This window comes from Propithecus coquereli, unplaced genomic scaffold (genome assembly GCF_000956105.1).
Source record: "Propithecus coquereli isolate 6110/MARCELLA unplaced genomic scaffold, Pcoq_1.0 Scaffold178, whole genome shotgun sequence".
NCBI lineage: Eukaryota > Metazoa > Chordata > Mammalia > Primates > Indriidae > Propithecus > Propithecus coquereli.
The window spans coordinates 3,120,030-3,139,186 of record NW_012142523.1 but is presented as its reverse complement, the minus strand read 5'-3'; the positions used below and the strand labels follow the sequence as shown (position 1 = coordinate 3,139,186).

At 49.2% G+C, this 19,157-nt stretch overlaps 1 protein-coding gene across 1 annotated transcript in view; it reads right to left on the bottom strand.

The window, feature by feature from the left end:
* Window positions 1–4,097: 4,097 nt before the first annotated feature.
* LOC105808582 (chromosome unknown open reading frame, human C1orf94) overlaps window positions 4,098–19,157 on the bottom strand; it is a 38,690-nt gene continuing 23,630 nt past the window's right edge. The window contains exons 4-7 of the mRNA XM_012642258.1: window positions 18,078–18,253; window positions 13,051–13,131; window positions 9,317–9,513; window positions 4,098–4,173 (exon numbers count right to left, since the gene is read on the bottom strand). Of these exons, the coding sequence (XP_012497712.1) occupies window positions 4,098–4,173; window positions 9,317–9,513; window positions 13,051–13,131; window positions 18,078–18,253 (530 nt within the window). The remainder of the gene's footprint in view (window positions 4,174–9,316; window positions 9,514–13,050; window positions 13,132–18,077; window positions 18,254–19,157) is intronic.

Here is a 19,157-nt window from a genome sequence, read left to right as displayed (position 1 = left end):
TCCGATACTCAGACATCCTGGGACGAGGGAGTGGGCAGGGGGCCCAGCGGTGTCGGGAGGCAGCTCAGTACAATTCAACAAGCATTTTTGACACCTGCCATGTGACAAGCATCATACTAGACATTGTTCTACGTGCAATTCCTCTTTCTATTTTAAATAAAGGCTTATTTTTATTAAGATAGTGCATGCAGATGGTTTAAAAGCCAAACAGTGCTAAGACTCAGAAGCAAGGCAGCGGTCCCTACACCACCATTCCCCACAAACCCACCCTGTTTCTCGCAGGCAACACTTTTGACCTCTTGGCTTTTTACATTGTTTACCTCCAGATTTCTAGATGGTTACATGAATTCCGCTGTCTCTGGAATCATCCATTTGAGATATAACCTTCTGACTTCCTGCTATGATAAATGAGGATTTGATCTCTATTCACACCCTTCTTCCCACCTCCATCCTCCCACTATAGTTGTAGCACCATTTTTGGTAAAATCCATATTTGAGCTTTTATTTTTATGACCACGTAAATATCATTCACTGCCGAGTTAATAACAATTGTTTCATTTTTTATTTGAATTTATAGTTAAACCTTCCCACCCCCACCAACCGCTATAAAACAACTCTCAATACAATTCTGCATAGAGTCAACGCTGTCAGAATAATCAATCCTTATCTTTCTCTCCATGCCCTCCCAGACCCCCCACTGACACAGCCCTCCTCTTCCAGACGTTGCCACTTTCCTGCTCCGATCTGGACTGGTGGTGGTGGCTCTCCAAGGCTCTGCTTCATGGCTCTTGGGCTAAGATCTTCCTTTTTCATCACCTGGGAAATCTCCTCAGCCTCCCTCCCACACTGAATACCTGTTTCCTGGGTTCCATGGCTTCTTTCACTGGTTTACTCACTTGTCTTAGTGGAGCACGCCCTCCCTTAACTTCCTGAGAAATGGGCAAGGGGGTAAATTGTTTGAGGCTCTGCATACCTGAAAACACCTTCATTCTACCTGCACAGGTAAGAGTTTGGGTTTGGGATTCCAGGTTGAAAATCATTTCCACTCAAAGTTCTGACAACTCTGTCCCAGGATCTTCTGGATGCCAATGTTACTGTCGAGAAAGCTGATGTCATACTGGTTCTTGAACATTTGTATGTGAGCAGGTGTTTTGAAAATTTTGGAATCTTGTCTTTATCCCTGCTATTCTGAAATTTCATAAGGATATGCTTCGACATAGGTCTTCTTTGTTCATTTTGCTGAGCACTGATTTGGATCATTCGAACTGGGAAATTTTCTTATGTTTTTTTCATTTTCATTTCCCCTTTATTTTCACTCTGCTGCCTAGGGCTCCTGCTAGCTGGATACTGGGTGTCCTGGACTGATCTGCTCATTTTCTTGTCTTTTATCTCCTATAATCCATCTCTGTGTCTTTTTTTATTCTTCTTTTCATGAGAGCTTTCTGATGTTGACTTCCAATTCTTTCACTGAAAGAATTAAATCAGCTATCACTGCCAAAAACGCTTTCTTGTCCTGACGTTTTAAAATGAGTGTATGGTATATTGCAATTATTTTTTAAATGTACTATCCTTTCCCTTAGACTATTATGGTCTGTCCCTCTTTCCTTATTTCCCTTTTCACCTTAGTTTCGATCTGTTTATTTCTTGTTAGAGATTATCCATTCCTATTAAGAGATGGGTCCTAAAAATTTGGTTGGAAACTTTGTAAAAGGGCATTAATAGTAGGGTAATTTTCACTGGTACTTCCGAATGCCTTGGGGCAATTCAGTCTCAACAGAGGACTTTCCAAACCCCAGAGCCTCTTAGTTAAAGCGCACATAGCTGCTGGCTTTGGGGTCTTCACAGTCCTTACGCATAGTCTCTAAGTTTCCACCGAGAAAATGCCTCCTGTCTTCTATAGCAACCGTCCGTGACCCTTGGCTGTGTGCGGCTGGGACAGCAGCTACTTCTCACGTCAACCCCTTGCTTTCATTTCTCACCAGGCCCACCTTCCATGGTGTCCAGCATCTGCACCTCCCGTTCCCACGGTCTTCCAGGCTCTGCAGGGAAAATGGCTTGCTTCCTGTTGCTATCTTCTTTGGCAGGTATTTCAACGTGGGCTTCCCCTGTTCTGCTAAGACATGTACCGTTCCTCCACCCCTATTCTGCCTTTGTATGCGGGTTGAGATTGCCAACTTCTCTTATTTTCATTGAGGATGAAGTTCGCATAGCCTTTCTTGTTCTCCTTGTTATTTGGGGATAAGTGTCAAGAGAAGGGTGGCAGAAACATCTTTACTCCATCATCTTAAAACCACAAATCTATGTTAAGTAGACAGTAAGTCTATATTAAGTCCATATTAGCTTTTAATCGTTACAAGTCTTGTCATTAATAAAACTCAGGTTCAGAGAGGTTAAGTTCTCCATCCAGGGTCAAAGTTGGAAAGTGGCTATGAAACCAGATCTGGCCAAAGGCAAACAACCCACGCTCTTTCTCTCACTCCTCTGCCTCCCAACAGGCTGCGATCAAGGGAGCCTTGATAGGCTCCATCCTGGGTAAACAGCTGGAAGTACAACTGAGGAAGCCCTTCAGGGCAGACTATTAACCAAGAAGAAACAAGAAATACTGGAAGTAGGGCCCAGCATTGGGGAAAGAGGCTGAAGGACTTACGGGGAAATCCCAGATTCAGACCACAGAGAAAGGGAGAATGCAGAAGTCCTAAGGGAATTTGGGAGAGAAATTTGTTTCCAGGGACCCAGAAAGAAAGGCCAATGAGGCTAATGGTGTCACATTGTGAGGGCAAGAGAAATGCTTTTGTTGGCACTGGCCTTAAGCCCATCCCGAGACATTAGTGATTTCCTGACCCCCAGCCCCTCTTTGCTGTCAGGATTAGGGCCTGATGTTCCCCAGACTGGCACCCACTGGCCTCGGCCAGGGTGGGGTTTGGCTTCCAGGTGACCAGCAGGGTTGGTGATAGAGCAGGTTAAACGGACAATGTTAATCCATCCTGTATGTACATAGTCTACTTTTTAGACCGAAGAATTTGCCCTTACATTAATCTCTATTTGCTTTCATCTTGTTAGAATTTGCCAAAGAATGGTGCATGGGTTTCATTCACAGACCACTCTGGTCAGTGCTGGCTGCCTGCAGCACCCCAGGGAGAATGATTCTGTGGCTTTGTCTAGGCTCAGGGCAACGGAATGCCACAGTTGATTAGTGATGCCTGCCATGGGACTAGAACATGTGCTGTCACCAGTTCGGGCCATCTCGTCTTCCCAGATTTGTGTTCTCCATAAATGAGAGTAGGATGCCCGCATTGCCCTTATTCAAGTCATTGATAAAAGTTGAACAAGATAGATCCAAGGACACCACCATTAGGGGCAGTTTTGGGATTGACTTCCGGCTGATAGACAATCATTGGATATAGACTGTCACATTTAGTATTAGTTTTGAAATTGTTTTCCAAGCCACATTTTCCCATCGTATGTCCAAAAGGGACTTTTTCTGTAAAACCTCCATCTGGGACAGGACAAAGGAGGGTGCATTCCTTTTAAGATGTCCCTTCCTGAGATGCATAAAGTGGGATATTGAGAAGCGAGTGGATCACAGGAGAGAAGAGATAAGGCCTCACGCTGACAAGCCCTGGAGACCTGTGTTTAGACAGCAGAGCTCCGAGGACTCCAGCCATGGTTCTCTTTCCATGTCCTAAGTAAACGCTGCGTCTCGTGGGGGACATGAGCAGGGAAGATTACACGGAACATAACAAAAATAAACAGGCACACTCCGTTTCAAGCAGCTCATACTTTTATCACAAAATACAAACTTTCTACATTTAAGTGTCTTACTTCTATTTTACCAACAACAACAAAAACAAAAATCACTCGTGTAGCTAAATACAGGTGCATATGTGGATGAGCAAAGCAAGCATGGATACGAGGGGGTGGTCTGTGCTGTGTGTGAGTGCTGGTCGGTCGATGGATCTGGTCTTGCTGTTTTCTGTCTGCCTGGTGAGAACCTTGGCTTTCCAAACTTTATACCAAGCGGTTGTAGAATTCAGAATCCCAGAGCCCTTAGCCTTGACCCAAGGGCTGAGGGAGGATGAGGGAGAAGTGAAGGAGATCTAAAAATTTATGCCGTTCCCACTGGAGGAAAAATAGGGGCTGTTCATCACAGGCCCACCAGACGTCGAGCCAAACCTGCAAGAGAGGGAGGGTGGATGCCATGATGAGATTCCCGATGTTATGGGAGAGATTAGAAAAAATAAGGTATTAATTTTGTGGCTGTCAAAGACTGCAAAGACCATGACAGGCTTGGAGGCTAAAAGCTTTAGCATAATAAGAAAGCTTTGGCTCTGGGAAAATGAAATATTAAAATGATACAATTGGAGGACAATAAAGAGCTGCTTCTGCCACTTACTTACTTAGATCAGAAAGCCCCTGGGAGCCTGCGAAGATTACTTTTATGGAGACTTTCCCCATGCCCAGGACCTCAGGGAGGCAACCTCTCTGCATCTGAGCATCTCACCTGTATGCCTGTGACCACTTCTCCTGCCTTAGAGGACCACGCATCTTCCTCAGGGAAGTCCACACAACATCAGAGAACCCAGGGGCAGGTCCCAGCATTCGATCTTAGAGTCCAGTCAACCCCAGGGCTCTTCCTCCCCTGATCAGAACCAAGCTAAATCAGGCCCTTCACCTCAACACCATCTGGGAAGCCCTGACACAGCACTGAGTGCCTGGAGCTTTGCTAGATTCCCAGGGAAGGAAGAGCTGAGAAAACGTGAGCCTCACCCTCTAAGAGCAGAAAGACACACACCTCTCCCTTTCTCCCTGGCACACACTCCTATTCACACTGGAAAGTAGAGCTCAGAAGCCATCTCCTCTGTGAAGCCTTCCCTGACCTCTCCAGATGGACTCATTTAGCCACACTTCTGGAATCCCATTGCAATTCCTTCACCCATCTGCTAGGACAGTGTGAATGAATGGGAGCGGCGCCCGCATAATCGCAGCAGAGCAAATGTCTAATCGGGGATTCTCGATCACTTCGCAGCCGGGCAGATGCATGTTACAAAAGAGATTCACGTTCACGGCACCTTCCCATGAATGGATGAAACAAAGAGGGGGGACAGGGGAGGGGAGAAGCAATGGGAACAGACCGCCGCACTAATTTGTAAAGCCTCAGCTGGTGACAGCATCTGTTGCTCACGGTGAGCCACTATGGACAAGCTAGGCTTTGGGGTGTGTTTCATTCCCTTCTCACTAAAATAAGTTCCACGAGAGCAGAGATATTACACGAACTATTCATCATTTTACCCCCAGCTCCCAGCCCAGGACCTGGCGTGAGGTAGGTGCTTAATAAGCAACTAATGCCAGCGGTAACCTGACCTCTTTTACTCTCTTCCAAAAATCATATTGGAAGATAAATGGTTGAAAGTGATGTTAGCATAGGGATACCCTGGGTTCCACTCTGATTTATAAAATAAAGGCCATAACCCATACTTCAGTATTTAACAATTATCAGGAACAAATTACTCATGACACACCTCGCATCTGATTGCTACACATGCATCTAGCTCCTCCAGGTTGAAAACTTCCGATTGGATCAACTGCCAAGGGCATGGTCTGGATAGGACATACACTAGAGGGCTGGGAAAGGTGCAATCTGCATGGGCTGGAGTTATCAAGGAAGGCTTCCTGGAGGGGGAGGAGCTTGAGCTGCCTCTTGGGAATGGTGAACATGTCCTGGTTTGCCTGGGCCAGCCTCTATGCTGGTACTTCCAGTGTAATTATTTTTTGTGCTCCTTTTAACGCTCAGATTTATTATTGCTTGGAAGATAAATCATATGGTTATCCCACCCTGCTGAATGTACGCAAGTTGTCTTGGCAGAGGGCGGGGAGGGCTCTCCTCCTCCTTCCCTGAGGACTTGGAAGCCACCTGCTCCTTCCTTCCTCTCCCCATCACATAGTTTAGTCTCCTGATTCCTCTTTGTCTACTGACCCTCCCTGTTTCCCAGACTAAACTCTCCGCTGAGGCCCACACCCCCTCCCCTGGCCAGTGCAGCCCCAGCTCCATCTGGCTGCATCTAGCACCTGGGTAAGCCACCACTGCCACCGCTGTGCTCAGTGCTCTCTGCATCCAGCAGTGCTCTCTGTGTCCCACCCTGCCATGCAGGGTCCTCTTTTCATCGCTCTGTGATCCCTTCCTCTCGCCTCCAGGAGGTGCCTTCCTCACCTGGCTCCCTGTACTCCACACTCTCCCATCTTCCCTCCCACTCTTAGAGCCCTGCTGGTTCCTCCACATCTTCCCAGCCTCTCTACACGCTGGTGCCCCAAGACGCAGCCCTGGGGCATCTTCTCTCCTCCATACACGCCGTCCGTGGGCATCTCATCCCACCGCATCACATGCCTACGAGCATCATCTCTATGCTAATGGCTCCCAAATTGAAAACCAGCCCCGACCTTTCCCCTGGGCTCCAGACTCCCACATCCACCTGCCTGTCAGCGGCTCCACTCATCTGCTTAGTAAGCACCTCAAACTTCACATGTCCAAGACTGAACTCTGATCCACCTTGACCTTGGCATTTCAGCACTGCCACTCCTCCAGCTGCTCAGGTCAAAAACTAAGGAATCGTGCTTGACTCTTCCTTTCCTCATTCCACACCCAGCCACCATCAAGTCCCATCAATTCTCCCAAAGAAACTAACATCCCAGATCTTTTCGCCCATCTCCCCATGGTCACTGCCCTCGTCTGTGCCACCAGCACCCCTTGCTCGGTCAACTGTAGCTCCTGCCATCAGCTCTTACCTCATGGTGGTTCCTCAGACACTGGCCAACATGGTCTGTTTGACACAGAAAACTAGAACGTGTCCTCACCGGTTTAAAAGGCTTCCACTGCTCCTTACCATGCCCGCTGGGCCGGGGCCGTCTGACCCTGGCCTCCTCTCTCTGATTGCAATTCCACCCACTCTTTCCCGCTCATTGCGCTCCAGCCACGTGCTCCCGTTGCAGAGCCGCTGCGCTTTCCGTTCTCTCTGCCCGGAGTGCTGATCCTCACACACACACACACACACACACACACACACACACACACACACACACAGCTCATGCTCTCATTGCATTTGGATCCTGGCGCGAGCCGTCCCTCGATCCTCTCTCCCCTTACCCCTAGCACCTGGCCATGTGCCCTTGCTTATCTCCTATTGCCTGTTTCTCCCCTAGAATGAAAGCTCCTTGAGAGAAGGAACAACTTTGCCTTCTTGACTCCCGCATCGCCAGTGCCTGCAGCAGTGCCGGGCGCATCGAAGGTGCTCAGTCAATGTCCGAGTGAACAGATCGCGCCCCTTGCATCGCTCTTCGGACCTCACTGCCTGGTCCTCCCGATCCACCCCGTGACTGCCACTTTTCCTCGGCACTGTCCTCTCTGCCTCCACTGCCTCCAGCTCACGCGGGCTGTCTCCCCTTCTCCAACTGCGCCTTCCTCAGTCTCCAGCCCACTCCCCCTACCCCCTGCTCCCCCTCTGCAGACCTATGAGACTTGGGACCACCCTCCCTCCCAGGACAGCCAGTTCTAGCTGCTGTAACTCACCTCTCTTCCCATAGCCCAGAGTCACAGCATGGAATGTAGGAACCGTGCCGGCCTCAGGCTGTGTGTCTGGATCCCTGGTCTCACCTCCAGGCTACACCCTCGCTTGCCTCCCGTTTCTCTCCCCTCCAGCTGGTCAATTCACCCGGATATGCACGAATCTGCACTGGACTCCCAGGCCCAGCAGCCCAAAGCCTTTCAGAATCCAATCCCCACCTTCTTTTTCCAATCCTATTTTCCACCTTTTTCAGGGACAAATCTATTTAATAATACTTCAGCCAGATGCCTTCTCTCCCCAGGCCTCCAGCCTGCTATGCATCTCCCATCAGGGACCTTGCTCCTAGAGCCTGGAACGCCTCCTCCCACGGCTGCTGGCTGGAGCCTCCCTGCCGCCGGGACCCTCCTCTGTCCTCGTGGCCACTCTGATAGTCTTCGCTTTGCCAGGGCACTAACATTACTGTGCCAACATCGCATCTGCTCTCAGCTTTCCGAAGGGAGGAAGTGTGGTCCTCCCCGCAGGCTAAATTCAAATGCACTACGTGAATTAGCACAGTGCCCCCAGTCTGTGTTGGGTGGAGCACACCATGATGTGCTCTACAAGACAAAGGAAGAAAGAGGGAGGGAGGGAGGGAGGAAAGGAAAAACGAATAAAAAGGGTGTGGATTTCATGTTCAAATAACACTGTCTACCACCTTCTTGAATATTCTCCACACACCCTAGGAAATTAAATGATTGGAGAATTCCAACAGTTAAGAAATCTGTTTATCTTTGTTTCTCACAGCTTTTCCCAAATGGATCTGACTACAGAAGCCACTTTCTAGCATTTATCCCCTTTAACAAGATATTTGGGGAAAATACTGATTGAAAGGATGGGAGTTTGGGGACCCGTGGCTGGCACCGCAGTGAAGGTTCTGTGACGGGAAGGTGGGCGGATGGGAATCAATGTCAGATTGAGGAGTTTGGCCCTAATCCTGTAAACTGAGTTTCTCAAGTTGGGGCCGCCAGTCCCCAGGGTGTGCCTGGGAGACTGGGATTCACAGCGGTGACAGGGCACCACCTGCCGCTTGGAGCACCAACACTGGCTGAAGGTTTGGCGGGTGGGAATGAGTGGTTATTTGTTGTTATGTTAAAACAAACACAAATTTATCACTCAACAGCGTGCAAAATTTGAGTGCAATTTTCAGCTCACATGTGGAGTTTGTGTTGGCTGTCCGCTGCTGAGCCCTCAGACCACGCAGGACACAGAGGCCCTCACCTCTGCCGGCTGGGGTGCTCAGTGGAAAGGCGTGAGCAGCCCCGGTGAGCAGTGGAAGGCCCTTCAGCAGGGCCTGTCCCCAAGTCACTGGGATGTTCAGGAGATTAGCCTGGCAAGGAGCTGGGGGTGCTGGAATTGGGGAGAGCTCTCAGAAGATTCCCTGGCCTTGTCCTGCTATATCCCAAGCTCACAGGTAAAGCAAGTGTGGCTCTACCACCTGCCCCACCAATGGAGTGGAGTGTCCGCCTGCTACCATTTCTGCAACCAGACTGGAAGGATGTAGCCCCAAAATTGACTGACAAAAGGGGCCCCAGATCCTGCTCACCTCCCCACCAGGTCCCTCCAGGATCCACACAGCCACTGGCCACAGGTACAAGGCCCGTCCCTCCCCACAACCATGGGACGCATGTCCCAAGAAAGCACAAGGAAGCCCACCCCGCTTGCCTCCCCCTCTGGCAGCTTTCTGGCTACTGTCAGGCTTCCAGTGTGGGCCGAGAACTCACCCATAGGCCGGCGGGAAGAGGTACTGCGGCCCGTCCCCTGCCATGGGGGAAGGGTCTCGGGGATTGGCAGACATCTTTGGGGGTGTCCTCTGAGGGTACGGATAGTTGGGCTGGACGAAGGGGATGTAGCTTAGCAGGGGGGTGTAGGAAGAGCGGAAAATCTGCTGTCCCATCTGCTGTGGGTTATACGGCGTCACCTGCAGGTCAGAGAGGAGACAGGGGCAAGGTCACCATTCCTTAGCCCTAAACTTGACCCCAGCTGCCACCTGTGCCCCTCAGTCACTGTGATGTACATAAAGGGCACATGGAACAGCAAAAAGCACAGGGCTCAGCTTCTGTAGTGAACCTGGCAACTAATCCTCAGTTTTGTCATCTGTAAAATGGGCAAACGCTATATACATTGTGTGGAGAACGAGTCAGTCGTTTTAAGTAAAGAGACAGGCACATAATAAATAGCAAATAAATATTGTTTTCATTCTCTTCCCTGCCTCCCCAGCTTTCCCTCTGTCAATAAGCATCCCCAAGCCCCTTGTTCATTCTCAAGGATTTTATTACCACAAAAAAAGCTGTTGTGATCAACATGGCTCCAGCTTTTATATCAGGATCTCAACAGATTCCAAGTCCAAGACAACCCTTCCCAGTGGAAATTCCTGTGACGGCAGCAATGTCCTGTATCTGCACAGCTCAGTGTGGCAGCCACCAGCCACACGTGGCTATTGAGCACTTGAATGTGGATAGTGTGAATGAGGAACTGAATTTTCAATTTTACTTAATTGTAATTAATTTAAATTTAAATAGCCACATATGACTTCTGTAGTGCACAGTGTGAGTGTAGGAGGAAGGGCGAAAGCTCAAACCCTAGGGAAATGCAGGAATTCAGTGGGGTTTCTGAGCCCACCAGGAACCAACTCCCACCAAGAACTGGGGCTCCCTCTGTCTTGCCCCTGACAAGGCAGGCACCTCATCTGTCTCGTTTACTGTTCTCTCCCCAGACCTGAGACAGTGCCTGGCACACGGCGGCTGCTCCATGGAAATACACTAAATGAACGAATGCAAGAGAGAAAGAAAGAGGGAAGGGAAGAGGGAAGGAGGGAAGGAATGAGGGAGGAAAGAAGAGACCACTGAGTGGCTGCTCGAATAGCTAAAACTGCGGGGCGCTCGTTGCAACATGAGCACTGTGTCCCACTGCTGACGGCTCTGACTGTCACAAAGACCTTTCTCACAGGGAGCTGACGTCGCCCCTCTGATGTGCTGAGGGGCATTTCTGTCAACCCTGGGGAAGCTTCTGGATTTCCACTTTGACAGCAAGAGTCTAGAGTCCAAGTGCTCAGGAGATGGCACCTCGTCAGCCGGCTCTCACCTGCGTGCCTTTATCTAATAAAAAGCCCACACAGGCCGGCACTTACTGAGCGCATGGGTGCGCCGGGCCTTTCACATGGATTCTCCCATTAAAACTCCATAAAGCCCTGTGAAGTGGGACCATTACCATACCCATTTTGGAGATGAGGAGTCTGAAACTCAGAGAAGTCAGGTGACTTGCTAATGTTTGCAGTGCCTGGGTTGTGCTCAGAACCCCAGCAGAGCGAGCCCAGAGCCTGTCCCCCGGACCAGTGTCTCTCTGCTGTGCCCTCTCTGGAAGCCTGAGCCCTCCCCCTCCTGGGCCTTCCGTGGTCCCCCCAGGAGAGATGGAGGGCCTAGTGATGCTGGACGCGGGCACCAAGCCCCAAGATGATGAGCTAAAGGTCAGAACGTACCGAGAGCTCACAGAGAGGGCCCGGGAAGGCGCCTTTCCAGGACAGACCCTTGTGGGTCAGCATGGCAGAAGATACCCCTGGTCTACATGGTGGGAAGGAACTGAAATAGAACACGCAGGTCCTAGAACTCATGTAGCCTTGTTCAAAAATGTGCCCCTGATTCCATGTAACCGATAAAAACCATAAAATACAGCTTTGCATCCTGCTCCGGAACCATCTCCAAATATACTCCTCACTGACAAAAGCAATAGGAGAGTGTGCCCAGAATGCCCCATTTGTATAAAAATGTTTATATAAATAGACATCACGAGAAGGATATGTAAGAGACCAGTAAACAGCGATTGTCTCTAAGCTTTTAAATTTTTTACCATGTTTCCATATTACTTTATTCAAATACATGCACACACACATGCATATGCATGTAGTTATCTAAAAAGATCCTCTTTGGAGCCAGCGGATGTGGTCCCTTCAGGGGGTGGAGGTGATGAGGCTGAGGCCTCGTGACCCAGACCATCGCTCATCCCAACTTCAGCTCAGGATGCAAAGAGCCCCTGCTACTGAAAAAGCAGTCCTTGCCTGGGTGACAAAGTAGCCCACACCCAGGGCACTTCCCTACCCTCTGGAACGTTCTAACATCTTTCAGGTCAGAAGTGCAGTAGTTTGCAGGGAAAGGGTGGGGCTCCCTGGGGAGAGAGGAGTGGCCGCGGGGTCATGAGCTGGAATGTGGGGGTGTCTGTCTGCCTGTGGAGGGTGCAAGGCCAGTTTAGTGACGCGGCAGGTTGGTCTTTGGTGCCCTCTATGCCCCCATTCTGAGTTCCTTTCCTCACACCCCATCCCCGCCCCAAGACTCAGTGTCTGTCAACTGTTTCTGCATCTCCTGCAGCTTGGTGGCATGTGTATAACTATATCTGTGTTTCTGTTTGCCTGTGTGTGTGTGTGTGTGTGTGTGTGTGTGTGTGTATTTCTGTATTTTGATACTGTATTTTTGTGTATCTGTGTACAAGATCCGATAAAGCATGGTGATTGGAGCGCCAGCCAGCCCAAGATCAAACCCCAATTCTGCCGTTCTGCCACCGTCCCGCAGATATTTATCCCACACACCCATGTAAGTAGTGTTGCCAGATTTAGCAAATAAAAATACAGGACAGCCAGTTCAATTCGAATTTCGAAAGGTAATTTTTTTAGCGCAAGAATATCCCATGGAGTATTTGGGATATACTTATACTAAAAAATGTTTTCCTTGTTTATCTGAAATTCAAATTTAACTGGGTGTTCTGTATTTTACTGGCAACCCTATATGGGAGGAATCTGACTTCCCAGCCCCACCAATGCTGTGCAAAGCCATGTGATTCGCTTTGGCCGGTGGGAGGTGGGTAGAAGTTGCTTACCACGGACCAGTTCTGAGCTGAGGCTTTCAGAGGCTTTGTGTGTTTCCGCTTGCCCTCTGGTGCCCCTGCCACCCACCGTGGGAAGAACGACAGTCTACTGGATCTTCAGCACAAACCCAGAAGGGGAGACACGAGGAACACCCCTCAACCTGACCCACAGCCAAACTCAGCCGACCTCTAGGCCCCAGAGTGGAAAAATAAACGTTCAGTGTCCCTGAGGCTATTTGCTGCCTCTTGTATGTTACCTTTATAACCCTGGTCAAGTTACTTAATCTCCCTGTACTTAGTTTCCCTATTTATAACCTACCTGCCAGGGAGGTTGCAAAGATTAAATTAGCACAGTCAAAGCCTGTAGAGGAGGACCTGGCACACAGGAAGGGCTCTGTTAAGTGCCAGCTGTTAACACATAGGGACGGCGGTTTGTGTTTTCTGCGAGCAGATTGGGATGTGTGTCTGCACTCTGGAGCCAATGGTGGACCCGAAAGTATGGAGGGGTGACCAGCTGGACAAAGACTAGGGAGCAGATCCTCCCTTTGATGCTCCCAAAGGCCTTCATGGAGCTGGGACAGAGGAGGGGAGGTCGCCTACTCACCTGTCGGGAGTAACACCCCATCGGGGGGTGCACAGGCTGCTGATAGGGCATCCTTGCCGCTGCCCGTGGCGGGTACACGCCCTGGAGAGAAAGGGAGAGGCTCAGTGCAGCCAGGCAAAGGGCTCCCCTGCAGAGAGCAGCAGGCACTCATTTCAGCCTCCGCTGCATGCCTGGACCTCCAGACAGGGCTGAGTCCGTCCCCTCACGCTGCTGGCCAGACCCATGGCTGCCTGAGGCCACTGGAATCAGACAGGACAAGCACAATCAGGCCACTTGGGAAGCCTCTTTAGCAGGCTTCACAGCCTGCTGGAGTGTGTAGGATAAGAGCTTCAGGAGTCTGGCTGCCTCTTGAATCCCAGGTCTGCACCCGAGTGGCTGTGTGACTTTGGGCAAGTCTCTTCACCTCTCTGGGCTTCTTTGTTCTTGTCTATGAAATGATGTGTGTTTAGGCCTGCAAAGCCTGTGAAGGTGGCCACGTTATCTTTGTTGCTGTCTACATACCTTTTCTGAATGCCTGTCCCCAAACTCCATTCCCGCCGTAAGACACAGGTGACCATGTACACCTGCGTGTGTATGTGGGTGGGCTTGCATCCATGGTTATTTAAGTACATGTGCATGGGTGTTGGCATTTGTGCCTATGTAGCTGTGTGTTTCTACATATAAATATGAGGCCGTGAAGCCAGGTGCGTTAGTTCAGGTTTCTGCTGCTGTGTGTCTACACGGCCATGCATACGCTGTGTCTGTAGCTTATGGTGAGGGTTAGTGTGAGGATAAATGAGTTAATGCGTCTAAAGACCTTAGAATAGTGCCCAGCACATAGTACAGGTTGGATGTGTTTATTGTCTCTCACTGCCCCCTCCCTTGAAATGTCCAGCCCAGCCAGGTGGGAGATGGACATTTCATTCACAGTTCTGTCCAGGGTGGCCTTGGGGTGTCCTTGGGGTGTCCACGTGTCCATACATAGACACACACACATACACACACACACACACAGAACTGCTGCTGTGGAAGGGGTCATGGGCTGACCCCTCCAGTCTCGGACTCTGCCTCTACCTGCCAATCCAGAGTCACCCCTTAGGATGCGGCACCACTCAGCCCAGGACATCTTCTCAGAGGATTGCGCACCTGAGATGCTGCCTCCATTCTCGGCTCAGCTCGTGTCAATGATCAACGTGTTGATGGCTGACACTGTACCCTTGAGGATTTCCTCACAGCCTGTGGCATTCCTGAGATGGAGTCTGCGGGGAAGTCTCCCAGCTCTCCAGGTCCCCAAGAGCACACATCTTCTCAGAGCTCCTCCTTGCTCTCTGCTCCTGTGCATGGGATACCCCCACTTCCACCAACCCTTCACCTGGAACCAGCTCACCTGCTCCCTCGACTCCAAGCCCTGCAGCCTGGATGGCCTCTCTCCATTACTGGTCCCTACAACCCCAGCCTTGGCTTGAACCTGGACGGGGAAGTCAGACTGACGGGGTTGCCTTGCCTGCTCCCAGCCCTCAGTGACTCCAAGGCCACTGGGCAGGTTGCTAAGTGTCTCTCTTCTGTCTCACCCCCTCTCAACCCCATTATCACTCTGCCTTCCACAGCTGACTTCCCCAGGCCAAAGAACTGCAGGCTCCATCACCCCTACATCTGCCTGTGCTGGGCTGCTCGAGGGTCTATGGGAGACAAACAGCTTCCCGGTCCTTCTCGGTCCTGGGGCGGATTTTCAGGAGACGGCACCACATTCATTAGTATGACCAACATTGCATGACTTTAAGGGCATTTCTAGTTGTTAGAATTGCAATTTTGTAAAATCACAAGCAAAGGTAAACAAGCGTTCACTCTTTGCTGGAGGCCACAGCCTCTTCCCAAACACCCTCCCTCCCTAATTGGGAGCAGAGTCCCTTTACGCCAAGCAGCCCAGGGGCCTCTGAAGCTCCTCAGGGTTGGGGACGTTGTCTTCCACATCTTTGAGTCCTTCCACCCAGGTCTCTGAGAAAATTGAATTTGGAACCTCATCTTTATTCCTCACACTAAGCAGGGAAGAGACCAGGAGAGACTGTTCCCCATTTCTCCTCTCTGTCCCCTCAAGGTCTGTGGAGCTCCCTGACCCCATTTCATTGCAAGATCGGGGCTGAATAATAATAAAGACCAACATTTCTATCACAGTTTCAATTTTACAGAGTTCCTTCCCATCCGTGGACTCAATTAATCCTCACAACTGAATCAGCATATGCTGCTGTAATTACTACAAACCCATTTCGCAAACGAGGAAGCCAGGCTCAGAGCAGTTAACTAACTTGCCCAAGGCCCAGCTTGGAAGTAGCAGAACCTTTAAACCCAAGTCTACTGATTTCAACACCCGCCTCCTTTCTATGACCTCAGATCCTGTGATCAGCTGCCTTGGAGCTGGGCAGCACTACGAGACCATGCGAAGTTCAGACAAGGAAAATTATGTTGTCCTTCCTTACCACCTGGAGGGCCAACGCCGTCTACAGCCAACTCCAGCTGGGCCCGTTCCAGGCCTAAACTGCCTCGTAGAACCCAGAGGGCCCTACCAGCCAGGGTTCTTCCACTGCTTCTGCCTGGAAGCCCGGGAACCTAGTCGGCCCCCAACGTAAACATCAGCGTGTCTGAAGACAGAGGACCTTCATGCTCAGGAAATAATAGGCCCAAATCTCACTCACTCCCAAAAGCCGAGTCAGAAGAAATCAACACAGCAAAGAGATGCTATCCCTACTTAATAAAGCAAACCACTGCAAATTAGCTTTACGTGGTGAGCTCTGTGAGTGCATTTTAGAGTGAATCAGTTTACACTAAATAAAATTAGGCAATTGTTTCTCTCTCAGAGTTGGAAGTGCATACAGCTGGTCTCTGATTTATACCTGAACTTGCATTAGACTCCAAACTTCTTTCTTATTTATCTTTTTTGGAGGGCTGAGGGGGATGAGAGGGTCTTACCACGTTGCCCAAGTTGGACTTGAACTCCTGGGCTCAAGCAATCCTCCTACTCAGCCTCCCCAGCAGCTGGGAGTACAGGCGTACGCCACCACCCCAGCGTTAGTCATCTGTGGATCCCCTCACCTAGCACAATGGTCAACCTATAGTAAGTGTGGAGCAGAGGTTTCTTAAATTACTTAAATGAATGGTAAATAGATAAATAGAAATGAGTAAATCCATGAGTGGGTGAATAAATAAATAGTGAATAAGCAAACACAAAAACGCAAGGGCAGAAGCATAGCAGCGAAGGAGTCGGTGAATCAACGAACAGGACATTTCTCCCCAGACTGCTGTGCGTGGATAACATAGTACTAATATAAAACTGATACGCTCTAATGTCCCCCTTAGATCACCCAGGGACAGAAGGCGTGAGAAAGCATGGGAAAGGGCTGGGTACTTGTTTTCTTTAGCAAACAAACAAAAGACCTGAAAACTAAACAGAGAGAGAGAGACTTTGCTAAAATTCCTTTACAATTCAGTAGCTAAGCCTGGTGGATCAGCTCAGAGAGTCTATATATAGACTAGAGAGGACCCCTCCGCATAGGACCTACGCCATACGCCTCGCTGCTCTGCTGGAAAGGATGTTCCTAGGGCCCCAAGGGGTGGCAAGAGGGGAAGGGACACAGAGGCACGACAAGCCGAGTGTGGGAAGTTATTTCCTTCTCTGCTTCCTTAGTCCCGGCTTTGCCAGACTAGGCTGGGGCAGCAGATTGCCAGGACCCTGGACGTGCAAGTTTGAGCTCCCGCCTTTCCCCACACAACTGCGCGCCATTCTGGAGAGCAGCCAGCTAGGGGAACAGAAGACGGAGAAATCTTGGATTCTGAATGTCTTTACTGAAAAAAAAAATACCTGAGCACTATCTAAAGGGACGATTTAAGTTATTGGATTGGACTAAGCTTTAAACCAGAGTGGACATTTATTTAATTTTTCCCTCCTTCTACCCAGTAGGCGGTAGGTCTTAAGGGATATTAAGTTAAATCAACAAAATAAAGAAACTGCATTTTCCCTGCATAAATAAGTTCTGTGAGTAAAATTTCCAGCCCTGCTACAAGCGTTTCACCGTGTCTTTGTGTCTGGCCACTAATTCCCTTTTAGCTGTGAGCCCAAGACCAAGAATGTATGCCAAGCCTCCAGCTGGTACCAGCTCAGACTGCTTGGATGTAGTTTAAATAAGGTGGCTGTATACAGTCATCCCTTGGTGTCCTCAGAGGGTTGGTTCCAGGCCCCCAGCCCCATCCTGTGGATACCAAAATCCACAGATGCTCAAGTCCCTGGTTTAAAATAGCGTTGTATTTGCAAGCAACCCACGCACATCCTCCCTCCTGTACACTTTACATCATCTCTAGATTACTTGTAATACCTAATACAACGGAAATGCCATGCAAACAGTTGTTATACTGTATTGTTTTCCTATTTGTATAATTTTTTATTTTTTTCCATTGTTATTTTTAATTTTTTAAAAATATTTTTGATCTGAGGTTGGTTAAATTCACAGATGCAGAATCACGGATAGGCAGGGACGACTAATTTGTCATCCAAATCAGGACACTTGAGAGTGAAAGGCAATGCCATTAATAATTGTTATGGGACAAAAGACCTAAACTGGGACTGTCCCAAGTCATCTAGGATGTATGTCATCCAACTTTAAAGGAAGTCACAGGAAGGAGGTGGGAAACAAGGACTGTGCCATCATCCTATCCTGGGAGCCCAAGCACTTAACCAGCCGAGAGTAGCAATGCACCTCTGGAACAGACAACAGAGTGAACTGGAATTCAGACCATGGCAAGGTAGAACCATATATGCATGCGTGCGTGTGTGTATGTGCAGGTACCAAGTGGTAGGTCTGATATGGCCACAGTGAAAAAAATAACTGACAAGCTACCATGTTGATAGTGCCCTCCCGCAGTCCCAGTGAAGCCTCTGGAGTACAGGGCAGGCATTCAAGGGAGTCTAAAGGCTCCCTGTGAAACAGGCCCTCTGCAAGCCACACCTCACTCACGCCACAACCCCCATGATGGCCACAGGAGAGCTAGGGCCCACTCACCTGATACTGCGGGAAGTTGGAGGGATTTGGGAACACCGGAGGAGGTGGATAGTTCATGTTGAGCCAGAGGGGCTGGTTCAGGGTTGCTGAGGTCAAGGCTGTGGCAAAGCGTGGGGTGAAAACGTTCCCTGTGTACTTGGGGTTATTCTTGTCAACAGCGGTCACAGGTGGGTTAACTGCAAGTCACAGGACAGGTAAAGCGGTTCAGCGATTGAGGCAGGGAGAGGCCAGAATGCCTCTAGCATCGCAATTGTCCCAGGAAGTCATAGTCACAGGTCAGGTCTTTTAACCTCCAAGGGGGTTCCTCAAATTCTGGCGAATTTTCAACTTAGGAAAACATGAGTTTACACCTTGCCAATTTGGAAGGTATCAAAATCCCAGCATGGTCTGCCTTGGAGCTTCTCTTTCCATCATTCACCGGCAAAGGAGGTAGTTTAGCAAGGGAATATAATAAACCCAAATGCTAGGGCTGTATTTCACGTACTTAAAAAACAAAATTCTTTCAAGTGCTTTAGAAAAACCCAACTTTATATGAACAATTGTTATGCCACTGGAATTCATTCTTATCAAATTATTCCAGCAGCCCCTCCCTAAGGACATATACTTGGCAACACTGAGAACCTCGCACAGGTTGTTATATCAATATGGGAATACTTATTTAATATTTTAAAACATTAATTCAGTGTGGAGTGACTCAACATTGGTCTAAGTGAATGAGGTTAGGTTGAGCTGTTTCAGAATATGAATTCCAGATAATTCCCATCTCTAAGACATCCCGTTGACTTAGAGAATCAGAAATGAGTCCTCAGTTTCCCCCTTATTGGCATCTTTTTTTAGAAAAGGGGGTTTGACTAAAATAGTTGTAGGGGAGCAAGGGAGAGAAAGCAGAGATATAAATAATCTTAATGTAGAAATAGTCTGAAGTATGGAATTTTTTCTGGCTTGGGCAATGTGAGAGGACATGCTATATGCTGGGTCAGGACTGTATTCAAAATTGATCACTAATAACGCCCATGTGACTACTGAAAGATAACTGCATTTCTCTAGCAATTGTATTCCCAGTAAGGGATACAGGGAGAA